Source organism: Hemicordylus capensis, chromosome 2, assembly GCF_027244095.1.
Source record: "Hemicordylus capensis ecotype Gifberg chromosome 2, rHemCap1.1.pri, whole genome shotgun sequence".
Lineage (NCBI taxonomy): Eukaryota > Metazoa > Chordata > Lepidosauria > Squamata > Cordylidae > Hemicordylus > Hemicordylus capensis.
The window spans coordinates 156,259,511-156,286,123 of NC_069658.1; the positions used below are offsets into that span (position 1 = coordinate 156,259,511).

Consider the following 26,613-nt stretch of genomic DNA (forward strand, 5'->3'; position numbering starts at 1 on the left):
CTTGATATCAGTTGCTTGATATCAGTAATATCAATGCAGCACCCTTGGGGAGGGCGGGGGACCAGCAACAATGAAGCAAGGCCAGCCAGCTGGAAGAGCTGGAGCTGTAAACAAGGATGAGATAGAACATGCCAAAGGTGAGGCCAGCACAGGGGGAGGAGGGGTGGCATCTGAGCTGGTCGCAGTGTGGGGCAGGGCTGGTGAGGGGGGTGGTGCGATTACACAAGTGTAGCTCCAGGCATGGGGCGGAAAGAGGCAGCGTGGCTTATTGCCTTCACCTCTAGTAGCAAAAGGCAATGAGCAGATCTTAGGTGCATTTACCACCTAAGATCTTCCATGGAGGCCTTCACGAGAGCCTTAAAGATCTATCTTCTTAGCTTGGCTTGTAATGATATCTAAGTTTAATTTTAATTTCAATCTGCTTTAAATGTGGTTTTTTTAAAAAAATTTAATAGTTTTAGTATGTGGTTTTGATTTTAATGTAAACCATCCTGAGCCACCTTAGGAAGACAGGTATATAAACTAACCAAACAATCACACAAACAAACAAACAGGTAGTGTGTCCTTTTTGCTTCAAAGGTATTTTTGATACATACAAACATAATACATAATATTTATTCGGTCATTTGGCCAGCAGTTTTACAAATACAAACATCTCTAACATGAACTAAACATTAGAACGTGTTTTACAGAGAATATAACAATATTTTGCCACAGTTCTAATTTTAACTTCATTGCATAAAGAAAATAAAAATCTCAATATGACATCATCTTCTCTTCCATTAAGATTTATCAAGAGAGGAGAAAGTAACTTTCCTCTGGCTTCATCATAAAAACTACAATGTAAAAAGGCATGTGCTATTGTTTCAACACAGCCCATGTCACAAGGACAAACACGATTTGCCAAAGGAATTCCTGCATATCTGCCAAACAGGACTGCAGACGGACGGACATCCAACCTGGCCAGCGTCATGGCTCGTCTATATTCAGGAATCATAACTACCCAAAGATAGAAGGCCAAATTAAATCCACTCAGTTGATCTCCCAAGAACAGTCTTTTGGGTATCTGGGAGATTTCATACTGCAGCTCAGTATCCATTAGGCATTGAATAATTTGGGTATGAGCTCTGTTGTAATCGAGCTCCTGTATAACCTCTAATGAGTATCCACAGCGGGCCAGCTTATCAATGGCCTCAGTATGCCATCTGAATTGAAAAGAGTCCTGTTTTATGAAAGCAACCAAACCCTCCTGCAAAAAATAAATTTTTAACCAGTAAAGGATAATAACTCTCCATAGGCATGTCTGGAGCCTAAACATTATGACCTCTCTTCTCAGAGCCACCGTGTAGGCACATCTACGAACAGCCAGTTCAGAACAGACAGCTCTTAAAAATTTAGACTGCAGTGCCTCCAATGGATCAAGGTTTTTAACTATGTCCAACTGAGCTCCATAAAAAAGTTGAGGCAAAACCTTTGCCAAGAATAGTTTGACCACAGCCGGAACATAGGATGCAACCTTAGCATAATAATAAGAGAGTATTGATTTAACTACTGGTTTAGTCTTTAAAACTGCCGAGTCAAGCTGTGGTTTGAGTGAACAGGAAGAATGAAATAATACCCCTAAATACCTGAAGGACTTAACCTGCTCTATCCTATGTGAGCTTAATGACCCTCTGGCCCTCTGGGCCAGTTTGCAAAAACCATAACTTTTGTCTTTTGGTAATTGATCTCCAAGTTTTCCTGAACAGTATTTATCTAACAAAAGGAGAGCATGCTTTAGGCCAATTGGTGTTAGCGAAAGAATCACCATATCATCCGCCTATAGTAAAATGGAGACATGCCTATTTGCGATCTTGGGAGGATGCGTGGAAGGAGAGGAAATAAAAGAAACTATAGAATTAATATAAAGGTTAAATAGCATAGGGGCCAGTATACATCCTTGACGGACCCCTCTATCTGAAGGGATTGCAGCGGTCAGAGCCCCTTGGAAGTTGTAACGTACCTTTAGAGTGGAACCAGAATATAAAGTAAAAATTAACAAAAGCAGTCTTTTCTTGATACCCATATCCCAAAGTCTTTTCCAGAGTCTTTCACAGGAGATAAGGTCGAACGCTGATTTTAAATCAACAAAGGCTGCGAACAGTCCTCTATGTGGCTTCGTTGAATATTTAGCTGATAGGAATTGAAGAACCAGGGCATGATCCAAAGCGGATCTTCCCTCTCTAAAGCCCACCCGCTCTAGAGCCAGGATATCCCCTTCCTCAGGCCAGTCTATTAGCTTTAAGTACAGATGTTTAGCATATATTTTGCTAATTATGCTTAGCAAGTTGATTGGGCGATATTTTTTTGGATCGCTCCTAAGTCCTTTTTTATAGATTGGAACCACTATAGCTACTTTCCACTCATTTGGTATTGACACTGTTACATCTATAGCCGTGAAGAGAGAGGAAAGGAGCGGGACCCACCAGCTCATATTTGCTTTAAGAGTCTCTATAGTAATACTATCAATTTCAGGGGCTTTCTCAGAGGGGAATGAATTAATCAGCCTCTCCACCTCTGCATGTGTTACAGGGGGCCATGCTGGAGTATCGAGAGTCTGGAGTTGCTGTTCAAAGTCAGTGCTACCACTGGCTTTGATAGCTGGTTTTTATACAGCGTGCGAAAGTGAGCTTCCCAGATTTCAACAGAAATACATGCTGGAAGACAAGGTGTTGACTTATTTAATGCAGGGGTCACCAATTTCCAAAACCTGATCTGATTTCTCTCCTTAGCTGCCTCTATCAAGAGTTTCCAGCCCTCTTTGATTGATTCCTCCTTCTTCCTCTTAATTAGTTGTTTATACTGAGCTTTATTTTTTGCAACCTCCACTCTAGGAAAGCTACCAGGGTCAATAGTAAAGCTTTTAAAAGCTCTCACCAGTTCCTTTTTTGCTGCCCAACATTCTTTGTCATACCATCGCTTGGATGGAAGTCTGATTGGGTGCATAGACTCCATATTAGAATTTGACATAGCCAAGAAATTACAATTTGCAATATTTTCATAGGAGCAAAGGAGACGGGGGATAATTTTAAAATTCGATCCCACCATTTAGACATCTCCGCAGAATGCAGTAAAGCATTGATACAAATGTGTGGAGATTTAACAGAGCAATCAATCAATCAATCAATTAATCAATTAATGAGTTCATACGATTCCTTAACTGGATGACAACCATAATAACAATTTTCAGTGACGGTAAATTGTATTAGCAGGTCACATTACAATCAGACTATTCTCTGATAGGGTGGCATTTGGTCTCATGAGCAGCATAAAACAGCCCATGTTGCAACCAACTTCCCAGTCAATGAAGTCTGCATAGTCACAACATTTTTACTAAGGCAGCTTTCACTTCCTTGTTCCTGAGACTGTATATTATGGGATTGAACATCGGGGTGACAATGCTATAGAAGAGAGCGACTATTTTGTCCATAGCTGGTGAGTGACTAGACTTAGGTCTCATGTACATAAACATGGCGCTGCCATAGAAAATAACCACAACAGTCATATGGGAGGCGCATGTAGAGAAAGCTTTGCAACGACCTTCTGCAGATTGGATTTTCAAGATGGCATTCAGGATGTGGATGTAAGTCATCGTAATAAAGCAGATGGGAGTTAGCAAAGTAAAAAAGCATCCCACTGAAGTCACCTTCTCAACAATTTCTGTGTTGGCACAAGCCAGTTTCAGCAGTGCTGGCATTTCACAGAAAAAGTGGTCGATTTGATTGGGCCCACAGAATGGCAGCTGCCAGGTGAGGGCAGAATGTGCCACGGGCAACAAAAGGCCACAAGTCCAGGATGCCATGGCTAATTTCATACATACTCTATTGTTCATGAGAAATGTGTAGTGCAGTGGGTGGCATATTGCTACATACCTGTCATATGCCATGATTGCAAGGAGAATGCATTCCGTAGTAGCCAAGGTCAGAAAAACATGCATCTGAATGGCACAACTAACCAAAGAGATGGTTTGCCTTGGACTCTGGAGGTTGGCCAGCATCTGGGGGACTGTGCTGGAAGTGTAGCAAATGTCTACACAGGCGAGGTGGCTGAGGAAGTAATACATGGGGGTGTGGAGTCGGGAGTCTAGCCAGATGAGCATCAGTATGGTTGTGTTGCCTACAAGAGTGATGGTGTAAGCCACAGAAAATAATCCAGAGAGTACGAGACGGATCTTGAGGCTCCTAGAGAAACCAAGCAGGAAGAATTCAGTCACAGAAGTTTGGTTCTTCATAGTGTCTTTCCAGCCTCATTTCTGTGCAAAAAGAAGAGACAGATGTTGATGAGAGAATGAAAAGTACTGGTTGTCCCCTATCCCCACCAAAATACTATGCAGAGAGTGTTGGTGTGGTATTTTTTTGCTGGCTACTGTTTCACAAGCATGCACAAGGTATTGCTGTGCAAGTTATCATACTGAAGACCAAGGCGCTAGTCAGTGGCAGAAGCAAGCTGGTCAACCAGCTTGCCCTCAACTCCTGCCTGTGGCTTCCAGAGGCATCTGGTGGGCCACTGTGCGAAACAGGATACTGGACGATGGGCCTTGGGCCTGATCCAGCAGGGCTGTTCTTATGTTATTATGTTCAGGCGCGTAACAATGATAGGGCAAGGGGAGACAGTTGTCTGGGGGCCCCACTGCCTGGAGGGGCACCCCAGGGGCACCTCACGTGACTCCCCATTGCCCCCTGCCCAGCCCCATAGCCTCTCAGCCACTTGCCCTCTTCGCCGTCTCTCCAGCTTGTTCTCTTGGCCGGCCATCCAGGCAGCAGACAAGCTGCAAAGAGCTCCTTTTCTCCTGCCTCTCAGCTGATCGGCGGCTGGGCGGGGCTTCCAGGGAGGCCTCCGTGTAGGCCGCAGTGAAGCCTGAACTCCAGTAGGGCCCAAGCCAGCCAGGAAGGAGGAGGCAGCCAGAGTGTTCTCTGCAGCAGAAGACCCCTTGCTGCCCTGCTCAACCCAGACCAGCATTTGCCAGGTAGAGTGTGAACTCCTTTTTGTGGTTACCTTTCCCGCCCCCCCCCCCCCCCCATATATAGGGATCTGCTTGCCATAGGGCTTGGATATGGAGGGGGGGAGGGACCGAGAAGTCTCTGAATATTTATTTTGAAACAGCTTGGAAAATTTGCTGACTTAAAAAAAACTATCTAAAAATCCTATAAGTGGCTTGTTTCATGGCAGAAAATTGCAAAAACTTCTGGAACAGTATTTTATTAATTTTATTTATTCATTCATTCATTTATAAATGCACTTATGTTCAAGTTGTTTTGCAACCCAGAAGGTCTGAGTGAGAACTGTGAAGCATGTGTGGTGCTTTTATTTTATTTTTCTTGTGTGTGAACTGCTCCCCAATAACTTGCAGGGACTTCAGGGTAAATCTGGCCAACATGTGAATGCAGCACCTCCATTCCAGAGGAGATGTGTCTTAAAGGGCTTTAAAAGCCTCCTGTGAAAAACCTCCTGCAATCAAACTTGACTGAATTTGTTCAGAATTCTGGGAAAACAAACATAGGTTCACCCTGCATGGTTGAAAGTCTCCTTTGCTAATCTGCAGCGAGGGGCCCATTTTAATAATTCATCTTTCTAGTGTGTTCTAGGCATTAAAAGTAATACAAATGTATAGTACTCAATGTATATCACTATATATTGTGATGTGTGTGTGTGTATTCAGTGAAATGTATTTGCAGGGAGCATACTTATTTTGGAATATCAGACTTAAATCCTTGGGGGCCTGGGGTGTGCGGAGGCCCTGGACTTGGGGGGGGGGGCATTTTAAAATCTTGTCTCTGGGCCCACTCCAACCTTGCTACGCCCCTGATTATGTTCTTAACGGAAGAAGCGAGCAGGTGCTGCTGGTCAGTGGCAATCCTGTAGTAAGTCATAGCCTTCTTTACCCGTAACATCAACAGTGCAAAGAATGCTGCAGAATATTTGAACGAATTGGTTTATTGTGGCATCAGTTTTCCTAGACAACAGCTGACTCCAAATGACATGGATCCTATTCCTTCCTGGTAACATAGAATGTTTTCAAAACAGAAAACAGATAAAGCCAGGGCTGTTCCTAGGAGGTGATTTTACTTTGGAAGGGCTGGTGTGCGTTCACACATCCTCCAGATTTGCACCGAAGTCCCTGCAAGCTATCTGGGAGCACTCCATACACAATTCGAGTTTTTCATTGCACATTGGAGCTTAGTCCGATTTATGTCCAGGGTAAAAAATTCCACTTTTTGCATCATTGTTTTGGGCAAATTCAAAATATCCCATACTTGCAGTACTTCCTTATGGTATGTGCCACTTTACCACTTTATCCTGTGGTAAAGCATGCAGTCTGGAAAAGGTCCAGTTTAACTATGAAACAGCCCTTATCCTGGACCTCAGCTTTAGAATGTGAGAAATATTAACTGAAAATGAGCTAGAGCCAGATGATAATTTGTGAGAGCTTAAAGGAAAAGCTGCCATCCTTACTGAGTGGGGAAAGCCCTTTTTGGACATGCATAGGCTCTCTCTGCAGACATGTGGAGGTCAGGGACATTTACAGTAGGCATGATCCTATTCATTCCATCCACACAGTTTCCATCATAACACATAGCCAGGACCACAGAAAGTCCTGCCCATTCCTGCTCATCCCTGGTTATCTGTCCCCAGCACCTGATATTCCAAGATATATGCTGCCTCTATACATGGAGTTTTTAGTGATATTGAGAGACCCTTCATGAATTTGTTTGATCTTTTTTTAAAAAAAAGGATCTAAGGAGGTGGCCAGAACCAGATCACTTACAATCCCCTTAGAGACAATGGATCCTGCAAGTTAATTTGGTTGACAGTGTGAAGGAATACACCCCTTTATCTGTCTTGAACATTTTTAAATAACTTAACTATTGCTGTTATTTCAGATACAGAAAAAACAAATGCTATTTGTTAGTTATGTATGGTTTATTAACATCAACATTTAGGGGTGTGCAATTTGGATTTTCGGTGTTTCAATTTGGATCCAAATCGAAACACCCCTGATTTGTTTTGGATCTGAATCTGGCCCATCCGAATCAACCCCGATTAGATTCAGATCCGAATTAATCCAAATCTGAATCAATTCAGATTTAAAAAACCGGGTCCTGGAGCCAAGAGAGTGTGGTGGGGTGTTAGTGCCTAATGGGTGGAAGCTACCACCCAAATTGCAGAGGGATTGGCCAAAGGGCTGATTTTTGGTGAATTTTTGAAGTTTTAGTGTCTTTGGGGCAGATTGGGGGCATAATGTGGGATCTGGGCCAAAAGAGTGGGGTGGGGTGGTAGTGCCCAATGGGTGGAGTCTACCACCCCAATTGCAGAGTGATTGGGCAGAGGGCTGGTTTTTGGTGAATTTCTGATGTTTACACGTTTTTAAGGTTTCCCCCCATTAGGTATAATGGAGGTTGTATCACTTCACGTCGGGGGGAAAGGGGTGGCCTAGAGCGGTGTGGGGTTGGTGGTAGTGCTGGGTAGGGGCAAGGAAGCTACCTGAATTTTTTCAAAGGATTTGGGCAGAGGGCTGATTTTTGGTGAATTGTTGAAGTTTACGCGTCTTTAAAGTTTTTCCTCATAAGGTGTAATGGAGCTTTGAGCAGCCCCATAAGTGCACTGGGGTGGCCCAGAGTGAGAGCGGTGGTGTAGTGCACATAAGGTGCCAACCATCCCCATGGGTTTCTAACCCATGGGGTAGGTACAGGGTTCAGTTGTTTCTGAGGTGTTCTGAGTGTAGATTCTATGATAGCAAATGAGAGTGGATTCATGGTGCCTCATTGAAAATCTCATTTGCTATCATAGAATCCACACTCAGAACACCTCAGAAGCAACAAAACTCCAACAAATGAAATCACCAAAAATCAACCCTCTGCCCAAATCCTTTGAAAAAATTCAGGTAGCTTCCTTGTCCCTACCCTGCACTACCACCAACCCCACACCACTCTAGGCCACCCCTTTCCCCACAACGTGAAGCGATACACCCTCCATTATACCTAATGGGGGGAAACCTTAAAAACACGTAAACTTCAGAAATTCACCAAAAATCAGCCCTCTGGCCAATCACTCTGCAATTGGGATGGTAGCCTCCACCCATTAGGCACTACCACCCCACCCCACTCTTCTGCCCCAGATCCCACTTTCTGCCACCAAGACACCAACACTTCAGGAATTCACCAAAAAGGTTTCCAAAAGCAAGCATGATGATGTCACACAGATGCAGCAGTAGAGCAGAAGACGAGGTAGGCCCTAGGCCCAACAACAGTGCCCTGCCCTGACCCTTTTCCAAACTTTTTTTGCCCACCACAGTCAACAGAGAGGCACAGCGAGGAACACGCATTCGGTGAGGAGGACGCAAAACAACATTCTGCAAGTGGAGCAGCAAGGCTTGGCACGGGGCCCCCTCCCTGCGCCCACACAACTTTGAAGAGTGATGAATTGATGATGATGGCAGACAACAATGGCAGCACACATGTTTTTGGCACATTTATTTTCCGCAACCTGTGGCATGTGATCACTGTGCAGTGCACAACTATGTAGAGGCAAGCAATCTTTGAATTAAAACGCTGACAACTCACAATATGACGCAATCTTCATTGCAAAAAAAAAAAAAATCCCCCACACGCGCACAGACACAGTGAGTTGCACCTGTCCTGTCCTTTGCCCACACCACACCATGATAAGAGGTCTCTCCAAAAAAGCCAAATAGAATTGGCACGCATTTTGGGATTGCATTCCAATGCATACTGCTGGGGCTGGGGAGAAAGACTGTGTAGTCACATGACACATTACTAGTATATTATTACCTGTGTGTGGGCGTGCTCGCTCTGCAAGAGGGTTAGTGGATTCAGGGCTGAAAAATTGGCTGTGTCACCTCAGGCTGCAATGTGTGCTCTCTCTGTCTGTGTGAGACAGACATTTGTGAGGGCTGCACCAGCATCAAGCTCATCATTGGTGACACAGCTTTTGGGGTGGGGGGATGGGGGGTGCATGTGTGTATGTGCTGCTTCTTCAGTCACAGTACTCCTCATGGGAAGAAAAAACAAGCAAAACATATAAGCAATTAAAGTCTCAGACAGCAGCAGACAATGTTGCTGACAAGTTAAGTAATCCAAGCCACATTTTTGAACAGAGAAAAGCATGAACAGCAGCAAATCAAAATCAGAATCACATTACATTGAAAAATGCATCAGACAGACATTTAGAATTCAGCATAAATTCAATTGTTCACAATAGTTGGATGGAAGCAATTGATAGTTTGGGGACAAGCACAAGAAGCAGGCAAGCAAAGCAGGCAAACCCTCTCTGTGACAGTGTTCCCCCCACTCGTGTGTGTGTGTGTGATGTAATCCACACATATGAGCACATGCCATTGCACAGAAGTACACAATAGACTCCCAGGGATGTTCCTGACTGTGCCCCCCACACACGCAGCAGCAGCCTGTCTCTGAGATGGATGGTGTGCCTCCTTCTGGCCCTCAGGACCGGGCAAGTGGGTGCTCCTGCCAAAAGGAGGGATCCACCACAGATTTCTGCTGCAGAGACAGTGACTACAGCTCCAATTGTCCCTAGTCTCGATGGTGGCCAGCCGTCGCAACAGTGGGAAATGGGAGTTGTAGTCTCTCTCAGCAACATCTGTGAGAACCCCTCCCTGATGCAGGGAGCACTCACTTGCCCTAGCCCTAATTGCCAGGACAGAAGCAGTCCACCATCCCAAGCTGACAGTGCAGCGGTGCCTGTGTGTGCATGCGTGTCTGGATGTGCCAGCAGTACTAAGGGGCAGGGAGGGATGGACTGTGACATATATTTTGGCTGGGATGACCCGCCGTGGCATGGGAGGCGCTGCATGGGGGGGTGACGTGAGTCACTCGCCCTCCACGGCCAGCTCGGGGTAGCCCATCAGGGGGAGATTCACCTTCAAGAAGACAAGTTGCTCGACCAACTCAGCATCCAGGCATGAGCGCAGAGGAGTCACCACGTCCCCAGCCATGGAGAACAACCTCTCGCTTGAGACGTTGGTTGGCGGGCAAGAGAGAAACCGGACAGCAACGGCCGCCAAGTCGGGCCAGACTTTGCGACGCGTTGCCCAAAAGAGGAACAGCTCACTCTCCTCGTCTTCCGCCGCCTCCTACAGGTACTGCAGAACAGTCTGCTCAGCATGGCTGGAGCGAGGGGCAGGCTCCTCCCGTCTCCCCGGCAGGATACCAGCAAAGCCCTTGAACCACCGGGTGGCGGTTCGAGGTCGCATTGGCTGCTCCTCCAGTGCCACTGCCAGAGAAACCATGCTGCTGGACTGGGAAGAAGTGGGGGTGGTGGCAGTGCTGCTGGGGGTGGGATGCGCACTGCCAGGCTGCGACCCATCCCCCTCCTCCTGGCCGCCTGCTGCATCACCTAGCCCTAGCCTCCTATCCTCTTCACGCTTCACGTGTTCGACCAGGAGGCCCCTCCTCTTGGGCAGCTCGCCAGGAGGCACAGTGCTGCCCTTCATCCTTGGGTCGCAGATGCATGCCAGGACATGCCATGCAGATGCACCCAAGGGTTTCTTGAGCTGCTCCACTACCTCAGTCCTCAAACAACCTGCCAGGGCAATTGTGTCCCCAGTGGTCAGAGTGGTCTGGAGATTACTCATTGTATTCTCCAGGAGAAGAGTAGCGGGCAAAGTCTGGCTCAGTGTGGCTGTCTGAGTACACAAGCTGCTCGTTGCAGAATAGAATGGCTCGAGTACTGAGACCAGCTCGGAAATGAGCTGCCAGTCCCCATGGACCAGCTTGCACACTTCCAAGCTACCATGCCTTGCCAGGCTGTGGAGGGCTCCCTCTTGCTCGTGCATGCGCCGGAGCAAGAGAAAAGTGGAGTTCCACTGGGTAAGAACATCCTGGGGGAGTAGGTGTTCAGGCAGGCCCTGCTCAATCTGCCTGGCCTTGAGAAGGCGCCTTGCCTTTTCACTCCGGTGGAAGTGGCCCGCTACCTTGAGGCACTGCTCCACAAGAGCAGCCACGGGAGCAGCAGGATCCTGAGCTGAACTAACACCCTGCGCACGCAGCTTGGACTTCGACGCCTCCTTGAGCCCAAGCGCATCCTGCACCACCAGGTTCAAGGTGTGCACAACGCAAGCGATGTTCACACCGTAAACCTGCCTAGCTGTCTTGCTGATGTTAGCTGCGTTGTCTGTCACCATGAAGCCTCGGCGGAGGCTTGGCTCCCCGGCCAGCCAAACCCCCACCTGGCGGTCCATGATGGCGGCCAATTCACCTGACCTGTGGTCTGTATCCATCGCCTCCACATGCAACACTGCCCAAGAAGGCGTGCAGGCATGGGAGGAGCTGGATACAGTGCCAGAAGAGCCAGATGTCCCCTCACCCCCATGCCCCCACCAGTGGGCTGTCAGGGACATGAAGGCAGTGTGCAGCCCGCTGCGGCTAGTCCAGATATCTGCAGTGAAATGCACACTGGTGCTGGGTCCAGCTGCACGCAACCAGGCCAACACAGCCTCCCTGCACGCACGGTACAAGGAGGGGACCACCCTCCTGCTGAAGGTGGTCCTTGAGGGGATCTTGTAATCTGGAGAAAGCAGCTGGAGCAGACGGCGGAAGCCAACATTCTCAACAATGGAAAACAGCTGGTCATCCAAAGCGATCATCTCAGCAATGGCCTGAGTCACGAGATGTGGTGTTGGGTGATCAGACCACTTTCCAAGAGATTGCACCCACTGATGACAATCGGTCAGTTTTTCCTTCCAAGAGCAGGAGCCACTGGCCGCTTGCTGCTGTCACTACTGCTAGTTGAGGCACTGGGCCTACTGCCAGTGCCAGCAGAGGTCTCCACACCTGGGTGCCGCCGGCGCAGGTGCGACAACAGACCCGAGGTAGTGAAGTGCTTAGGGTCCTTGCCTCTGCTGACCAGTGCCTTGCAGTGGGTGCACTCAGCATGGCTGGGATCACCAAGGCAAAGCTCAAAGTGATCCCAGACCACACTGCTGGACTCTCCTGCAACACGAGGTCGCTTGGGTGGTGGCAGCTTTGCTGGTTCCTTCTCGGGCATGCCACCACTACCACTGCTCTCAGAGCTGGCATGGGAAGGCCCAGGGACAGGAGGGCTTCCCTCCTCCTGAGCCTCCTCAGATGCAACCCTGGGGTTCCTACCCCCCACAGGGACCGGTGGGGAGTGCGGCAAGGTGGATCTGTCTGGACTGCCAGCCTCCTCCACCAGCACCACCTCCTCAGCTGCCACAAGAAGATCTTCTTCCCTGGCAAGCTGGGAGGCCCTCCCCCCTAAATTCTGCCCAGCCACAGGCCCTGGCATAGGGCCAGGTTGACTCAAGAAGTCTAGCCTGCACGCCGAAGCAGGGCCGGGGGTGACTTGGGGAGTAAGCCCCTCTGGCTGCCCCCTGCCACAACCAGCATGGAAGAAAAGCCTCCCCCTTCCTTGCACCTGGGGGGCGGAGTGGATGGGGTTGTCTCAGGGGGCAGGTAGACTCAGAGGGCCAAAAACAGGGGCTGCTGTGATGACTTGTGGACTGGAGTGGAGTGCCTCCTTACTTAAGGCTTGTTGGCACAAATTCTGTGGCTGGCTAAATCAGAAGTTGCTGTGTAATGTGTATCACACAGAGTTTAGCTAGGGACTGGGAGTTAGGTGTGTGTGATACAACAGAAGCAGGCTGTCACAGAACAAGAAATAAAATAATGCCACTTAGCTTGTGGCACTGCTACGCACACATAGTGCACTGACTGTGGAGGAGTTCTTTAAGGCTGGCACAGTGCACTCACCAAGAATAACAGGGAATTACAGTTATTCTCTGTCTGTGGTTCTTGGAATGGAAGTTAGTTACAAATGTATCAAAATCTAATTACACAGATTAGGATTGCTGGAACAACAATGATGTTGTTGTCAATATCACAGGCAAAGAAGATGAAAAAGTAACTGAATTGTGCTGGGCCTACCTGCACACAAGTCAATCAAACAATGTATGTTTCAATTCACAAATGATGGGCAAAGAAATGACTGGGTGGGCACTGGGCAGGCCAGGGGCTTTCAATATTAATTCAAGGGTAACTAGAGAAAGCCATGTGTGGTGTGCATGTGTGTGTGTGATGGTGTGGTGTGTGTGTGTGTAAAATATAAATGGCTGGGCCACTCTCACTCAGTTGAAGGCTTCTCCAACACTGGGTGTCTGTAGTCCACCTCTGAGGGTCTGGTCACAGGAGGGTGGCACACTGGGCCTGGAGTAGAAGTGCAGGTAGGCAGGCAGGCAGGCAGAGGCAGCAGTGATGAATGATTTCTCTCTCCACAGCAGGAAGAAGTTGCAAAAAATCGGGGGGGGGGTTAATAAGGAGGGGGGGAAGCCTCCTTTTCTACCAATATTCTCTTGCTCAATTTTTAAAAAGACAGAAAATGCAGGAGAGAATGGCTGCACAGCCAGTAGGCTGGCCTTGCAGCAAGGCAAGTTTTTTTTTGTTGTTGTTGTTGTTTTAAAAAAAATAATTTCCTCCTCCTCTTGTCTTTTTCTCAAAAAAAAGATGAAATTATTGCAGGATGGATGGCACGCTGGGGCTGGAGTCGCTTCAGGCAGGCTGCAGTGATGATTATCCGCAGCAGGAAGAAGTTGCAAAAAATCAGGGGGGAATTTTTAAAGGAGGAAAAAAACCCCTCCTTTTCTACCAATATTCTCTCTTGCTCAATTTAAAAAAAGACATAAAATGCAGGAGAGAGAGAGAATGGCTGCACAGCCAGCAGGCTGGCCTTGCAGCCAGCAAGGCAGATGTTTTTCTTTAAAAAATTCTCCTCCTCTTCTTCCTCTTCTCTTTTTCTCAAAAAAAGAGAGACTGAAATCAAGCAGGAAAGGCAGGCAACCGGCAAGGCAGAGCAATGGCATAAATGCTGAACAATAGCACCCACACGAATCGCTGAGCAAAATGGAGGCAAGGCTGAGTAAGCAGGGCAATAGAGCTCTCTCTTCTCCCACACAAGGCAGCAGAAAGGAAGAAAATGGCTACTGGTGGCCCTTTAAATACCCTCCTGCAAAGCCCTCCAAAAATTGCCCCCAGCCTTGACCCTTCCTCCACCTCCCCCTGGCCAATGGGGGGGGGGATGTGTTATTTACTAATCAACACCAAATATGGTCATTTCTCTGTAGGTCGGACCTTTTCAATTAAAGTGAATGGGAAGCTATTTTTGCATTGAAATCAATGGGGGCAAAAAGGCGGGAAATTCGTCATTCTGAAAATGGAGGGGGAAGAAGAAGGCAAGGCAGGCACTTTATTGGCCACAAAATGGAGGGCCGAAACAACAAATATTTCGGATCTGAAACAGGGGTGATTCGTTTCGGATCCGAATAATTTGGGGGGGGGGTTTGAGGGTGATTCAGTTCGGATCCGAATCACCCGAAATCGGCAGTTTCAGGTACAGATCGTTCTGTACCCAAAATGTTTTGCACATTTTGTTTTCCCTATTTGTTTTGCACAAAATGTTTTCCCTATCAACATTGGTAACATAAGACGCCAACAAATTGCCCCACTTTTGGTTAATTTTCCGGGTCGTGGAGAGGATTTCTATTTAAACTATTTGCTCACTAATCCCAATCCGGATGTTATTCATATCGTGGCCAAATATTGTTATATAATATGCCAAATGCGTATAAATGTAGTCTGATTTTATATTATCATCTTATTATTGTTATTATCATTATTCTTTTAATATTGTTATATTGCTGGTCTACGACTGAAATAAAGTTTTACATTACATTACACTAAGCAAACAAGCACATACTTTTTATAAGAAGTACATGAGGAACCTGTGATTAGAGATGTGGCTGGAGGGATGGCAGAATTCAACCATATTGGAAAGATAAAATTTAGAGACATTAAGCAAAGGCATAAGGATAATTTAACCAAGGAATAATGCTAAACTCTGGATATTCCAAATAAAGGAGGTTTTTTGAGAGCAGTCTTAAGTATACCAGCCAACATCCAGATTCATGAAGCACTGATGCTGGGAATGCTGAATTGGTGCTACAAGGGAGGGATGATTTCCATCTATCTCCCCTTACCTCTATAGCCTGCTGTGACTTCTGAAAATATCTCCCTGTGGGCGGCACGCCATATTTTCGGGAGTCACTGCCAGCATCAGAGAGTAGAGGAGATCAACAAAAATTCACCCTTCCCCTTAGCACCCACAGAACATTGCTGCACCAGCACTTCATTAGTCTGAATATTGTCCATTGTCTTGGGAGCAAGCCATATTGAAGTCAGCGGGATCTACAGTATGTGTGTATATACATTGTAATATATGTTATTTATGTCCCTCCTACATCCAGGTTGGATTATTGTAACTCGTTCTACATGGAATTACCTTTGAAAAGCCTCTAGAATCATCCATTGGTTGGCTCAGAACACAGTAGCCAGCCTGCTGTCTCCTCTAAAGTGTTCTAATCATGTCACCCCAGTGCTGTGTCAGCTGTACTGGCTGACAATTTATTTCTGGGCTCAATTCAAAATGCTAGCCTTTAAAGCTCCAAACAGCCTAGGGCCAGGATACGTTAGGGATGTGCCAAGAATGCCCCCATCATGATATCTTTGACGGAAATCCCAACCCGCACCCAGCACATCCCTTTATCACGCAGAGTGGGGCTCTTTGTTCAAATGGCACAAATTTCTGGTTTAAACTAGGATTTGGCTTGTGTGGAGAGCTGCTGATTGGCGGCTGTTCTTCTGGATGACAGCTCTAACCTGAATACTAATCTCAACCATTTTGCTTTTGCTGCCATTTGCATGAATATGATAAAGGTTGAGTCAGCCTTCCATCCTTCCGAGGTCGGTAAAATGAGTACCCAGAATGTTGGGGGCAATATGCTAAATCATTGTAAACCGCTTAAAGAGCTCTGGCTATAAAGCGGTATATAAATGTAAGTGCTATTGCTAAGTGCTATTGCTAAAGGGACCTGCTAGAAAGGTGACAGGATGTCAGAAAAAGATGTTACAATCAGTGAACCCTTTGTATAACCCCCCTTTTAAGTGTGTGGGCCAGGAGAGTACCATCCCAACCATCCCAATATGTGAATAATTGCACATCTCTATATGTCAGCTCTATATGTGTGTACACTGTACACAGATTGTACATGTCTAGAACACAATGTGAAAATTGGGCTAAAGAAACAGTTAGAAACAGAGAAGAGCAGTTTCTTAACCCTTGCCTTGCCAACTCTGAGTGGCTTCCCTTTATTATGTATCCCTCAGCACACCTGAAACCCTGCAGTAGGGGATTTGTAGTGGGTGAAAGCTTAAGCACACCACCACACCCACTATCCTTCTTCTGCTCCAATCGCCCCAAGCAGCAATTTAATTAATTTTTTTTAAGACCTCCAGATTACTATTACCTGCATTTAATTGCAATGTATGATTTGGCCCTAGGCAAGCAAAGACCTTTACCTGGAGATGATGCAAGGATGACTCTGCCTCACTCCAGGCTGGATAAAGTCTTCACTTCACTGTAGTGCTGCTTTCTTCAGGCAGGTATAGCTCATAGGATATTCAAAGCAAGGATGCACTGTGGCTGTATACACGCATTGCATTACCCAACTTGCTTTTAACTGGTGACAGGAATAGCAACTGCATCCGTTGTTGAACATCTTGCCTCAGGGAGTTTTCAGGGGATTATTTGAAACAGAAAGACCTTTTCACAAAGAGTCCTCAGAGGTCTTGTCCCAAATGCCCTCGTTTAAGTTCCAAACTCAAATAGAGTCATTTATTCTAGTGAAATTCTGCTTTCTAACTGTGTCTCCTCTTGGATATGAGGAAATACAGTGATCAAACCTGGGTGCAGAGGGAATCCATTGCACTTTCTGGACACATCTAGGCCCTAATATAATATGATTTGTGAATAGGGGCACAATCTAGGATGCCCTTTTAAATGAATGCAAGGTACTGCATATACAGTGATGCTTCTCACTAATGTGTTCTAATAGGGGTGTGCATGGAACTGGTGTGGCCAACTCAGTTCTAATTTGAACCTAATTCAAACTGATCCGGTCTGGTCTGGTTCCAGGTCTGGCCGAACCGGGTTCACTCCAGCCACCAAATCAAATTGAACTGGTTCCCAAGCCGGTTCGGGGGATATACCTTTACAAGTAAAGAGGAATTCCCTATACTAAGGTGTGGCGGGGGAGAAAGGGTACTTAGTACATTCTCTTTGCAGGCAGAGGAAGCTCCTCCAAACCGTCTGCCAGCCTCCTGAAGAATGGCCTAGGTCGGTTCAGGCCTCCATGCCTGCAGCCAGCCCTGGTTTTTCTTCAGGCGGGCAGTGGGGGTTTGGAGGAGTCCCCACTGCCACCTCTACCACCAAGGTCTCTACCACCACCTGCAAAGAGAAGGTATTAAGTACCCTTTCTCTGCCCCTACCCCAGCCTGAGTTGCAAATGGACAAAGTGATATGATAAAGGTGGCATTTAGTTTTATGTGCACACACATTTCTTCTCCCACCACACCATCATCTGTGGAGAGTTTTAAGCATTATAGAAACATGTTAACCAGAAGGGATACGTGATGAGTAGACAGAGCACAGGTATTTCTATCCCCTGCCTTTTCATATACAAGCAGCAACAATATGTTCAAAATATATATTATCTGTCTCTACTCCAGACAGATTGTCAAGGAAGACTGAAATGTCTTTTATTCATGTCATTTATTCAGGAAAAAAATTAGTGGTGGATTCTGTTTTAAGAAGAGAGCCAGCATGGTGTAGTGGTTAGAGTGCTGGACTAGGACCAGAAAGACCTAAGTTCAAATCCCAATTTAGCAATGAAACTAGCTGGGTGACTCTGGGCCAGTCACTTCTCTCTCAGCCTAACCTACTTCACAGGGTTGTTGTGAAAGAGAAACTCAAGTATGTAGTACACCGCTCTGGGCTCCTTGGAGGAAGAGCAGGATATAAAAGTAGTAGTAATAATAGTAATAGTAATAGTAATAATAATAATAATAATAATAATAATAATAATAATAATAATAGCAAAAGTAGAAAAGTCAACAACAGTGAGGCACTACACCCCCAGTGAGGCACTACCTTGGCGTGGTTGTGGGGCTTGTGTGCTCTAAGGAAGGTGAGATCTATGCCAGAGGTGCAACCATACTGGACAGGTCTCACCAGAGGAGCCAGACAAAGAGTGCCTCTCCCATCAACAATATGGTGAGACGTAACTTTAATAAATCTATACCGGATCGGTCGTCGCCCAGGTCAACAAGGACCGCGCCAGGTGCTATAGTCCCTGGACATCTGGTGGCAAGTGGGCAACAGGATCGTCAGTTGAGCAACTAGGGCTGAAGACAGCAAAGTTACTGGAAGAAACGTCACTTAACTGAAAAAATATACGAAAAATGCCAACAAGGAAATAATGATCTGCTATTACAAGTCTAGTCCAACTAGAAGAGGTTATTTAAAAAGAATGTACCAAATTTGGAAAGAGAAGCATCCAGATACAGAAATAACAGAACAAAGGCTAGCAGACCAGAGAAGATTCATAATAAGAAATAAAGTATTCACAGGAGTTGAGCTGGAAGAACTGCAAAGAGCAACACAGGCTCAAGATATGGAAGAAGAATTAACACCAACTGAAGAAGTTGCTCAGGCACAGGTGGAGGAGGTGTTGGAAATAGAGGATGCCACTGTTGCTGAACTGTTTCAAAATCAAAACCAGGCAACCTCCCCTTTGCCTTCACCTCAAAAACCCAAATGCCGTTTAACAGAAAAGCAACAAGAACTAAAGCAAAAAATAACTGAGCACATGAACCAAACAACCACCAGGGTTCAACTTCCAGCTCTAAAAACAGTTGCCAAAAAACAACTTGCTCAGGTATTAAAAGATGTCAATGCTGCACTTGCAGAAATAACAAACAATAATTTGCAAGAAACAAACCAACTAATGTACAGTACAGCAACAATAACAACACAAGAGCTCGGATATAAGATCAATGGACCTGTCAAAAAAGAAAGTAGTACATCACCTAAATGGAAGATTAGATTAGAAAATAAAATCTCCAGGCTTAGATCAGATGCTAGTGAATTGAAAGATATGAAAGACAAGAAGCTGAAGAATGAAAACACCAAACAGTATCTGATCCAAAAATACCACCTAGATTCAAGGAAAATTAGAGAAGTCCTGGAAATAATAAAGCAGCAGATAACAGCAGTGTCAAAGAAGATTAGCAGATATGAAGCCAGAATTACACAACACAGGAAGGATCTCCAATTCCAGTCGAATCAGAGACGTTTCTACCAAAGCATAGAAGGAGAAATTGCAAGAAACCTAGAAACACCAAATAAAGAAGAAACAGTGCAATTCTGGGGGAAATTATGGGACAATCCAATAGATTATAATAAAAAAGCAGGCTGGATGAAAGAGGTCAAAAAATGTAACTAACAAATGCAAGATCTAATAATAACACCAGAATTAATAAGTGAAAGAGCAAAGGAAATTAAAAATTGGCCTGCGCCAGGCGACGATGAACTGCATGGCTTTTGGCTTAAACACCTAACAAGCCTTCATAAACAACTATCAGAACAATTCAATCAAACATTGCAAGGAGCTGATGTTGAACAATGGCTAACAACTGGGAAAACTCATCTCATCATGAAAGACCCAGCAAAAGGTGCAGTTCCAAGTAATTATAGACCAATAACCTGTCTGCCAACAATGTTCAAATTATTAACTGGAATAATAGCAGATGAAGTGACGCAACACTTGTTAACTAACAAACAGCTTCCAGTTGAACAGAAACGAAATTGCCCGAACACCAGAGGCACAAAAGACCAGCTGCTGATTGACAAAATGATTTTAGAAAATTGCAAGAGAAGAAAAACAAATCTAAGTGTTGCATGGACTGACTACAAGAAAGCCTTCGATTCATTGCCTCACACATGGATACTAAAATGTTTAGAAACAACTGGTGTCAGCAAAAACATTCAGATATTTATTTAAAAAAAGCAATGAGCATGTGGAGTACACAGTTAACAATCAATGGCGAGACACTTGGACAGGTTAGCATTAGAAGAGGCATTTTCCAAGGGGACTCACTATCCCCTCTGTTGTTTGTAATCGCCATGACCCCACTTTCACAAATACTAAACAAAACAGGCCTCGGATACCAAACATCTAAAACATCAAGTCAAATCAACCATCTGCTGTACATGGACGATCTGAAGTTGTATGGAAAGTCCCAGTCAGAAATTGAATCACTGCAAAACACTGTCCGTATATTCAGTAGCGATATAGCAATGGAGTTTGGACTAGATAAGTGTTCTGCATTAATAATGAAGAGAGGGAAAATAAGAAAAACAGAAGGAATAGAGCTGCCCAATGGAAGCAAGATCAAGAACCTGGAAGAGAAAGAACATTACAAATAATTGGGCATTCTCCAGGCTGATAACATCGCACACACTGAAGTTAAAAGAAAAATTGGAAGTGAATACATCAGGAGAGTTAGAAAAATCATCAAGTCCAAACTCAATGGCAGGAACACCATACAAGCCATAAACACCTGGGCTATACCTGTGATCAGATACAGTGCAGGAATAACAGACTGGACCCAGGCAGAGCTAGAGACACTAGATCGTAAGACCAGGAATATCATGACCATCAATCATGCTCTGCACCCCCGCAGTGATGTCGATAGGCTATACCTCCCTCACAGCTCAGGTGGAAGAGGAATGCTGCAAGTCCATCAAACAGTAGAGGAGGAGAAAAGAGGCCTTGAAGAATATATCAAGGACAGTGAAGAAGATGCACTTCAAATGGTCAATAATGCGAAACTATTCAACACCAATGAAACAAAGCAGGCCTACAAGAAAGAACAAGTCAGGAACCGAGCAGAAAAATGGAAAAAGAAACCACTGCATGGTTAATATTTGCACAATATAAGTGGAAAATCAGACATCACCAAGACCTGGCAATGGCTTAAGAATGGCAACTTGAAGAAAGAAACAGAGGGTTTAATAGTGGCTGCACAAGAACAGGCACTAAGAACAAATGCAATAAGAGCAAAAGTCAAAAAATCCACCACAAACAGCAAGTGCTGCCTTTGTAAAGAAGCAGATGAAACAGTGGACCACCTGATCAGCTGTTGTAAAAAGATCGCACAGACTGACTACAAACAAAGGCATGACAAAGTAGCAGGGATGATACATTGGAACATCTGCAAAAAATACAAGCTACCTGTAGTCAAATTTAGTGGGACCATAAAATTGAAAAAGTTGAAGAAAATGAAGATGTAAAAATATTATGGGACTTCCGACTACAAACAGACAAACATCTGCCACACAATACACCAGATATAACTGTAGTCGAGAAGAAAGAAAAACCAGTGAAAATAATCGACATAGCAATACCAGGGGATAGCAGAATAGAAGAAAAAGAAATACAAAAAATCACCAAATACAAAGATTTACAACTTGAAATTGAAAGGCTGTGGCAGAAAAAGACCAAAATAATCCCAGTGCTAATTGGCGCCCTGGGTGCAGTTCCAAAAGACCTTGAAGAGCACCTCAACACCATAGGGGCCACAGAAATCACCATCAGCCAATTTCAAAAAGCAACTTTACTGGGAACAGCCTGTATTCTGCAATGATATCTATAACAACAACACTGACAATAAAATTCAGCCATCCCAGGTCCTTGGGAAGGACTTGATGTCTGGATAAAACAAACCAGTCAATAACACCTGTCTGACGGTGTAAATAAATAAATAAATAAATAAATAGAAATAATAATAATATTCATATCGAGAAAGTTTCTGAAGTGCATAACAAAACAAATCAGGCATGAGGGACATTAGCAAATTGGGTCACACTTAAAAACATTTTTAAAAGTGAAAAACAGAATAGTGTAGGTATTCTGGCACTGTACTACTAAAGTTTACAGCAGCAGCATCTATTTGGAATGATTATATAAAGACACAGGACAGGAAGACATTATCCACCAGAAAGTTCTCTATCACATTTTATTTCTCTATAAATTTATTGGGAGTAGTAAATTTATTACGGTCCTTAGACCAGCTTAACATTTAAAATAATACATTTATAATTTACAAAATATTCAAGTTGCTAATACAGACTCTATGAAGTTTAGATGCAACAAAATAAAACTTGGCCACATTAACAGAGGTAATAAATTTAAAATTTGACAGCAAGATGTCTAAGGAAAATTGATCTGTATGGCCAGGATAATTCCTTAAGAGAGGAGCAATGAACTTAATACGAGCATCCCTATAAAATTAACAATAAAGAATAGCATGAACAACTGATTCTATATCCCCTGAGCCACAAGGGCATCGACGCAATGCATACGGAACTTGTTTCTATTTCCCGTCTAGGAGTGCAGAAGGAAGGGCATTCAAACAAGCAAGGGTCAATGCTCTCCTAAACTTAGGTTACAAATATATGATCTAAATATTCGGCCGGTTTATGACCTTAATTTTGGGAGCCTATATACATTCCCCTTGGTAGTCGTGTACACTCCTTCTGCAGATCTATGTCCAATAGTCGTTGTCTGACAAAATATATCACCTGATCTAAACCCCTCCCAAAAATGTTTTCTTAGGACGTGCCCAGATGATGCAATTTTGTTTTCAGAGCAATTTCCCATTTAGATGTAAAGCTGTCGATTAACACTAAAGGCGCTAGACCGACTGGGGAGAAAACCAAATGCAGCCAGAATTTGTTTATACAAAACCAGATTTTCATTTTCAGGGTGGTAACCCCATCCTCTCTATGAATGGCCACATTAGCTGTGCCTCTGGGGGCTTGAAGGATGGCCCGTAAGAATTTAGTTTGAACTGTTTCTAATACTGTAAAGTTAGGCTCTAGAAATGCCCATTTTAACTCCATCAGGCAGTCTGCTCAAATGGTTGTAAATAAGATCAAATCTTATCATTATACACATGGTGCTGCTTTTATACCTGCAACAGTGAGACTTTATAAAGCCAAAGTACTGCCTTTGCTCTTATATGGAGCCCAACTGGGACCTGCAAGTAATTTTGCCCTACTGGAGGCTATCCAGACTAAGTTTATTAGATGCATTTTGCAGGTACTGTGTTGTGCTCCGAATGCTGTAATCAGAAGAGAAGTTGGGCTTATTAGGCTAGAATCCTTATACTGGTGCTATATTTTTCGGTTTTGGTTAAAATTGAGTTTTGGACAGGTGGGTTTAGCCTCTTTGGCTATGAATGATGGTTTTGATTCGAGCTGGAAATGAGCTGTGTTGAGTAAATTTTCATTTTTTGGCCTCTCCGTAGAGGATTTGCATACTGTAGGAATTGAGCAAGCCAGGAAGTTAGTTAAGCAACGTGTCCTGGATATAGAAGTTCAACAAGAAAGTGCATGGATCAAGCAGGGTTTATACTTAGGGAGTCAAGCTATTATTAATCTTAAACCAGCTAAGTACTTTGATGTGGTGCTTGTCCCTAAATTTAGACGAGCCCTCACTTTAGCGCATTTAAATGTCCTTCCTACAGCAGTATTGGATGGCAGGTTTAAGGAACTTCCGCTGTTTTTACGACTTTGCCCATGTGGCAAAGGGGTTATAGAATCCATCTCGCATGTTATTCTTTATTGTGATTTTTATAGTGAGCCCCGTTTAATACGTATATCTCCTATGTTAGATAATTTGCCTGGCCGGTCTGATGAATTTTATTTAAATTTTCTTTTAAAAAATGTGGACACTAATATTATCTCTGTTATGGCCAGGTTTTGTTATATTATTTGTAAAATATGTACTGGTTTATTTTAAATGTTTGCTGGTCAATGAATGAATAAACTTATCTACCTATCTGTAAAGTTATCAAAAGGCCCAATTTGTGCGCCATAAAGAATTTGAGGGTATATTTTAGCCTTCAGTAATTTGACAGCCACTGAGACAAAAAGAGAGCCTCTTGAAAAATAAAAAGATTTAATCACATTTGCTGTCTGTTGGGCACTGTGAGAAACAAAGCTAAGATGAGCTTTCCAGATGAGCTGGAATGAAATACAACCCCTAAATATTTGAAAACCTTGACCTGCTCAATATTATGTCCATTTATGGACCATTTATGGATATGGGGGCATTTTGCAAAAACCATCACCTTAGTCTTGGTATAATTTGCCTCCAAGGCCTCCTTCCAGTAAAATTTATTGATATTGCCTTTTTATTTTTTTAGCAATTCCATAAACAATCTGAGAATAATATAAGTTCTATAACCCAGTGCCCAGATTTAAGCAGGCAAAAAACCAAAGAACATTTCCACTGGATAAAATAAGAATTGACAGAACCCAGATTGATCTATGTACACGAGCCACAGTAAAGTGCTCCTGCACAGGCCCTATGAAAGAAATGGCAGTTGCACAAGAAACATGATCAGGGGATTGAGCTACGGTATATGTAATATTCTGACTACAGAGCTTTTAAAAGGCTATAATTGCAGGACAAGATACTTTTATTTGTGAAAGAAAGATCCCTTTTCTATGGTTAAACATGCAGTCATGAATGAAGAAGAGGCAAAAACATGCTTGTATAGTTTAAACAGCTATAGGCAATGCTTGATTAAATGGTTCTCTTTTAATTTTCCTGTACTAACCACTCTGGATTCTAAAGAGCTACCAGTCCTGAGACGATCCTGGAATTAATCTTCGGACAAAAACAGGTGTAACACCTACATTAGTTTTCAGTTATTTACAGAGCAAAAAAAAAAAAACTTGTTAGCATCAGCTTTATTCTTACTTATGTACCCAGATTACTGATGTTTGAAATAAATGGACGAGTTGTCAAGACTATATAAAAGTAAAAGGGCTGGAAGCCTTTTAAAATGAAAGCGAAAAATTGAGAGAAGGGCATGAGATAGGCCCCTGGTGTCCAGAACCTTCCCCCTGGCTGTGGTTCTGTCCTCTCCTTTATGAATGTATCCAACCTCATGTCAAAGCCATTTAAGCAATGATCATCAGCACAGCACATCTTGAGGCAGTTAATGCCATACATTCGTTATGAGCTGTGTAAGAAGTTCCTTTTGTCTCCCTGGTTTCATTGGGTTCAAGTACTGCAAGAGGGAGGAAAAGCCAGAATCTGCTTCATGAGGTAGGCAAGCATAGGGAAGAACTCTAGACTAAGGTGATTCCTTCTTGATGCTTGTTTATCCCAAGCTAAGTACTGTTCTAGACACCTGAGGCCTATCTCATGCTCTTCTCTGAATCTGTAGCTTTCATTTTAAAAAGTAAGTCTCCAGCCCTTTTTACTGTGGAGATATAAGGAAAAACAGACAGCCCAGTATTCTACCAAACAGGTCACTAAGGGCCATGCATGTAAATCTGTATTATAGAGGCATGCTTCCAACCAGAAACACCTCTTTGGTGGGAGGGGGGGCAGCTGCACGGGGAAAGTGACTGTGATTGAGAGTGGGGTGTGTGTAAAGGGGGAGGTTAATGGTTTTCCTTTATGCCATTTCCCCACTGAAAATTGCCCCCCTGAAGCAGTGATCTGCTCCCAAAGCAACAATTGGAGGAACTAATCACTTCAAAGTCGATCAAAGTGATTTTGATAGGAGGAGGATTTTTGGTGAGGAAGTGGGGCAAGGAGAAAGAGTGAGTGACCCTGTGCAGTCTCAGAATCACAGACGCATGCACACACAAACGCAGAGGGGCTCTTATCCCTAGACTTCGGGCTGAAGTCCAAGGCCTCCACATCCTCTGCCCCACTCCCAATCCTCTTTAGTTTGCCCTGGGTGGTGTGGTCTCTGTGTCATGCCACTGGCCTGTGCTGCACCAGGAGGCAACCAAGTGTGATTGTGACCTGTGCTGGGTGCTTTAGAGACAGAGTGAGGGAAATAAATATGTGGAAGGGGAATATGTTAAGTTGCATGCGGAAATGTTTCTGCTAGTGCATATTTGCATAAATATACCTGTTATATATTCTTACATTTTTGCCAGTTCAGTTGCTGTTTATGCCCTCAAGAACCCACATGTTAAAAATACTGTGTGTGTCACAGTGTGCGTGTGTGTAGGGGAATGATGCTTAACTTGCAGCAGGGGTGAGGGGGAGGGCTCCAAAGGCCTTCAGGTCCAGCCTCCAAAATTTCCTAGGTGCACCTATGCATACACACACACATACATACACACACACACACTACATGGATGTTTCAAAGAAGAAGTTACTTCCCATTGGAAGTATGTATTTGCATGCATATCTAGTCTGACTATAAGAAGTAACCTTAATAGATAACTTCAGACATATTAGGCAATCAATATTCATGTTTCGGCTATTTTGCAGTCACCCCCTTCCCCGTTTCTCCACCACAAAGTGTCCACCTGCAGATCTGATATCAATGCATATTAATAGGACCTTTCAATTTAAGTAATATTTGGAAAGGGTAACTCTAAGTCTAAAATGCCCACTTGGAGTCAACACAAAGTTTTATCAGGGAGATCCCTTGGACTCTTCTAAGATGACATGATGTTTACACCAAAGGTCCTGAAGAGAAAAATCCCTCAGAAATGCATTCAAGACTCTCTCTGTAGACTTACTTGATTCTGATTGTTCTTTCTGCCCCTGCTGATCATTTGTTCTTAATCACCATTTGGATGGGT

General features: G+C 44.2%; 1 protein-coding gene across 1 annotated transcript; it reads right to left on the bottom strand.

The window, feature by feature from the left end:
- Positions 1-599: 599 nt before the first annotated feature.
- Positions 600-25,824, bottom strand: LOC128345419 (olfactory receptor 2A5-like). Its single transcript, XM_053297310.1, has 2 exons — positions 24,615-25,824; positions 600-4,291 (listed from the first exon to the last, which is right to left on the bottom strand). Exon 2 carries the CDS (start codon positions 4,268-4,270, stop codon positions 3,359-3,361), a length of 912 nt encoding a protein of 303 aa, XP_053153285.1. The 5' UTR covers positions 4,271-4,291; positions 24,615-25,824; the 3' UTR covers positions 600-3,358.
- Positions 25,825-26,613: the final 789 nt, after the last annotated feature.

Bases quoted from the DNA above. Each gene is read 5' to 3' on its own strand.
- LOC128345419 (XM_053297310.1), bottom strand. From the start codon at position 4,270: ATGAAGAACCAAACTTCTGTGACTGAATTCTTCCTGCTTGGTTTCTCT.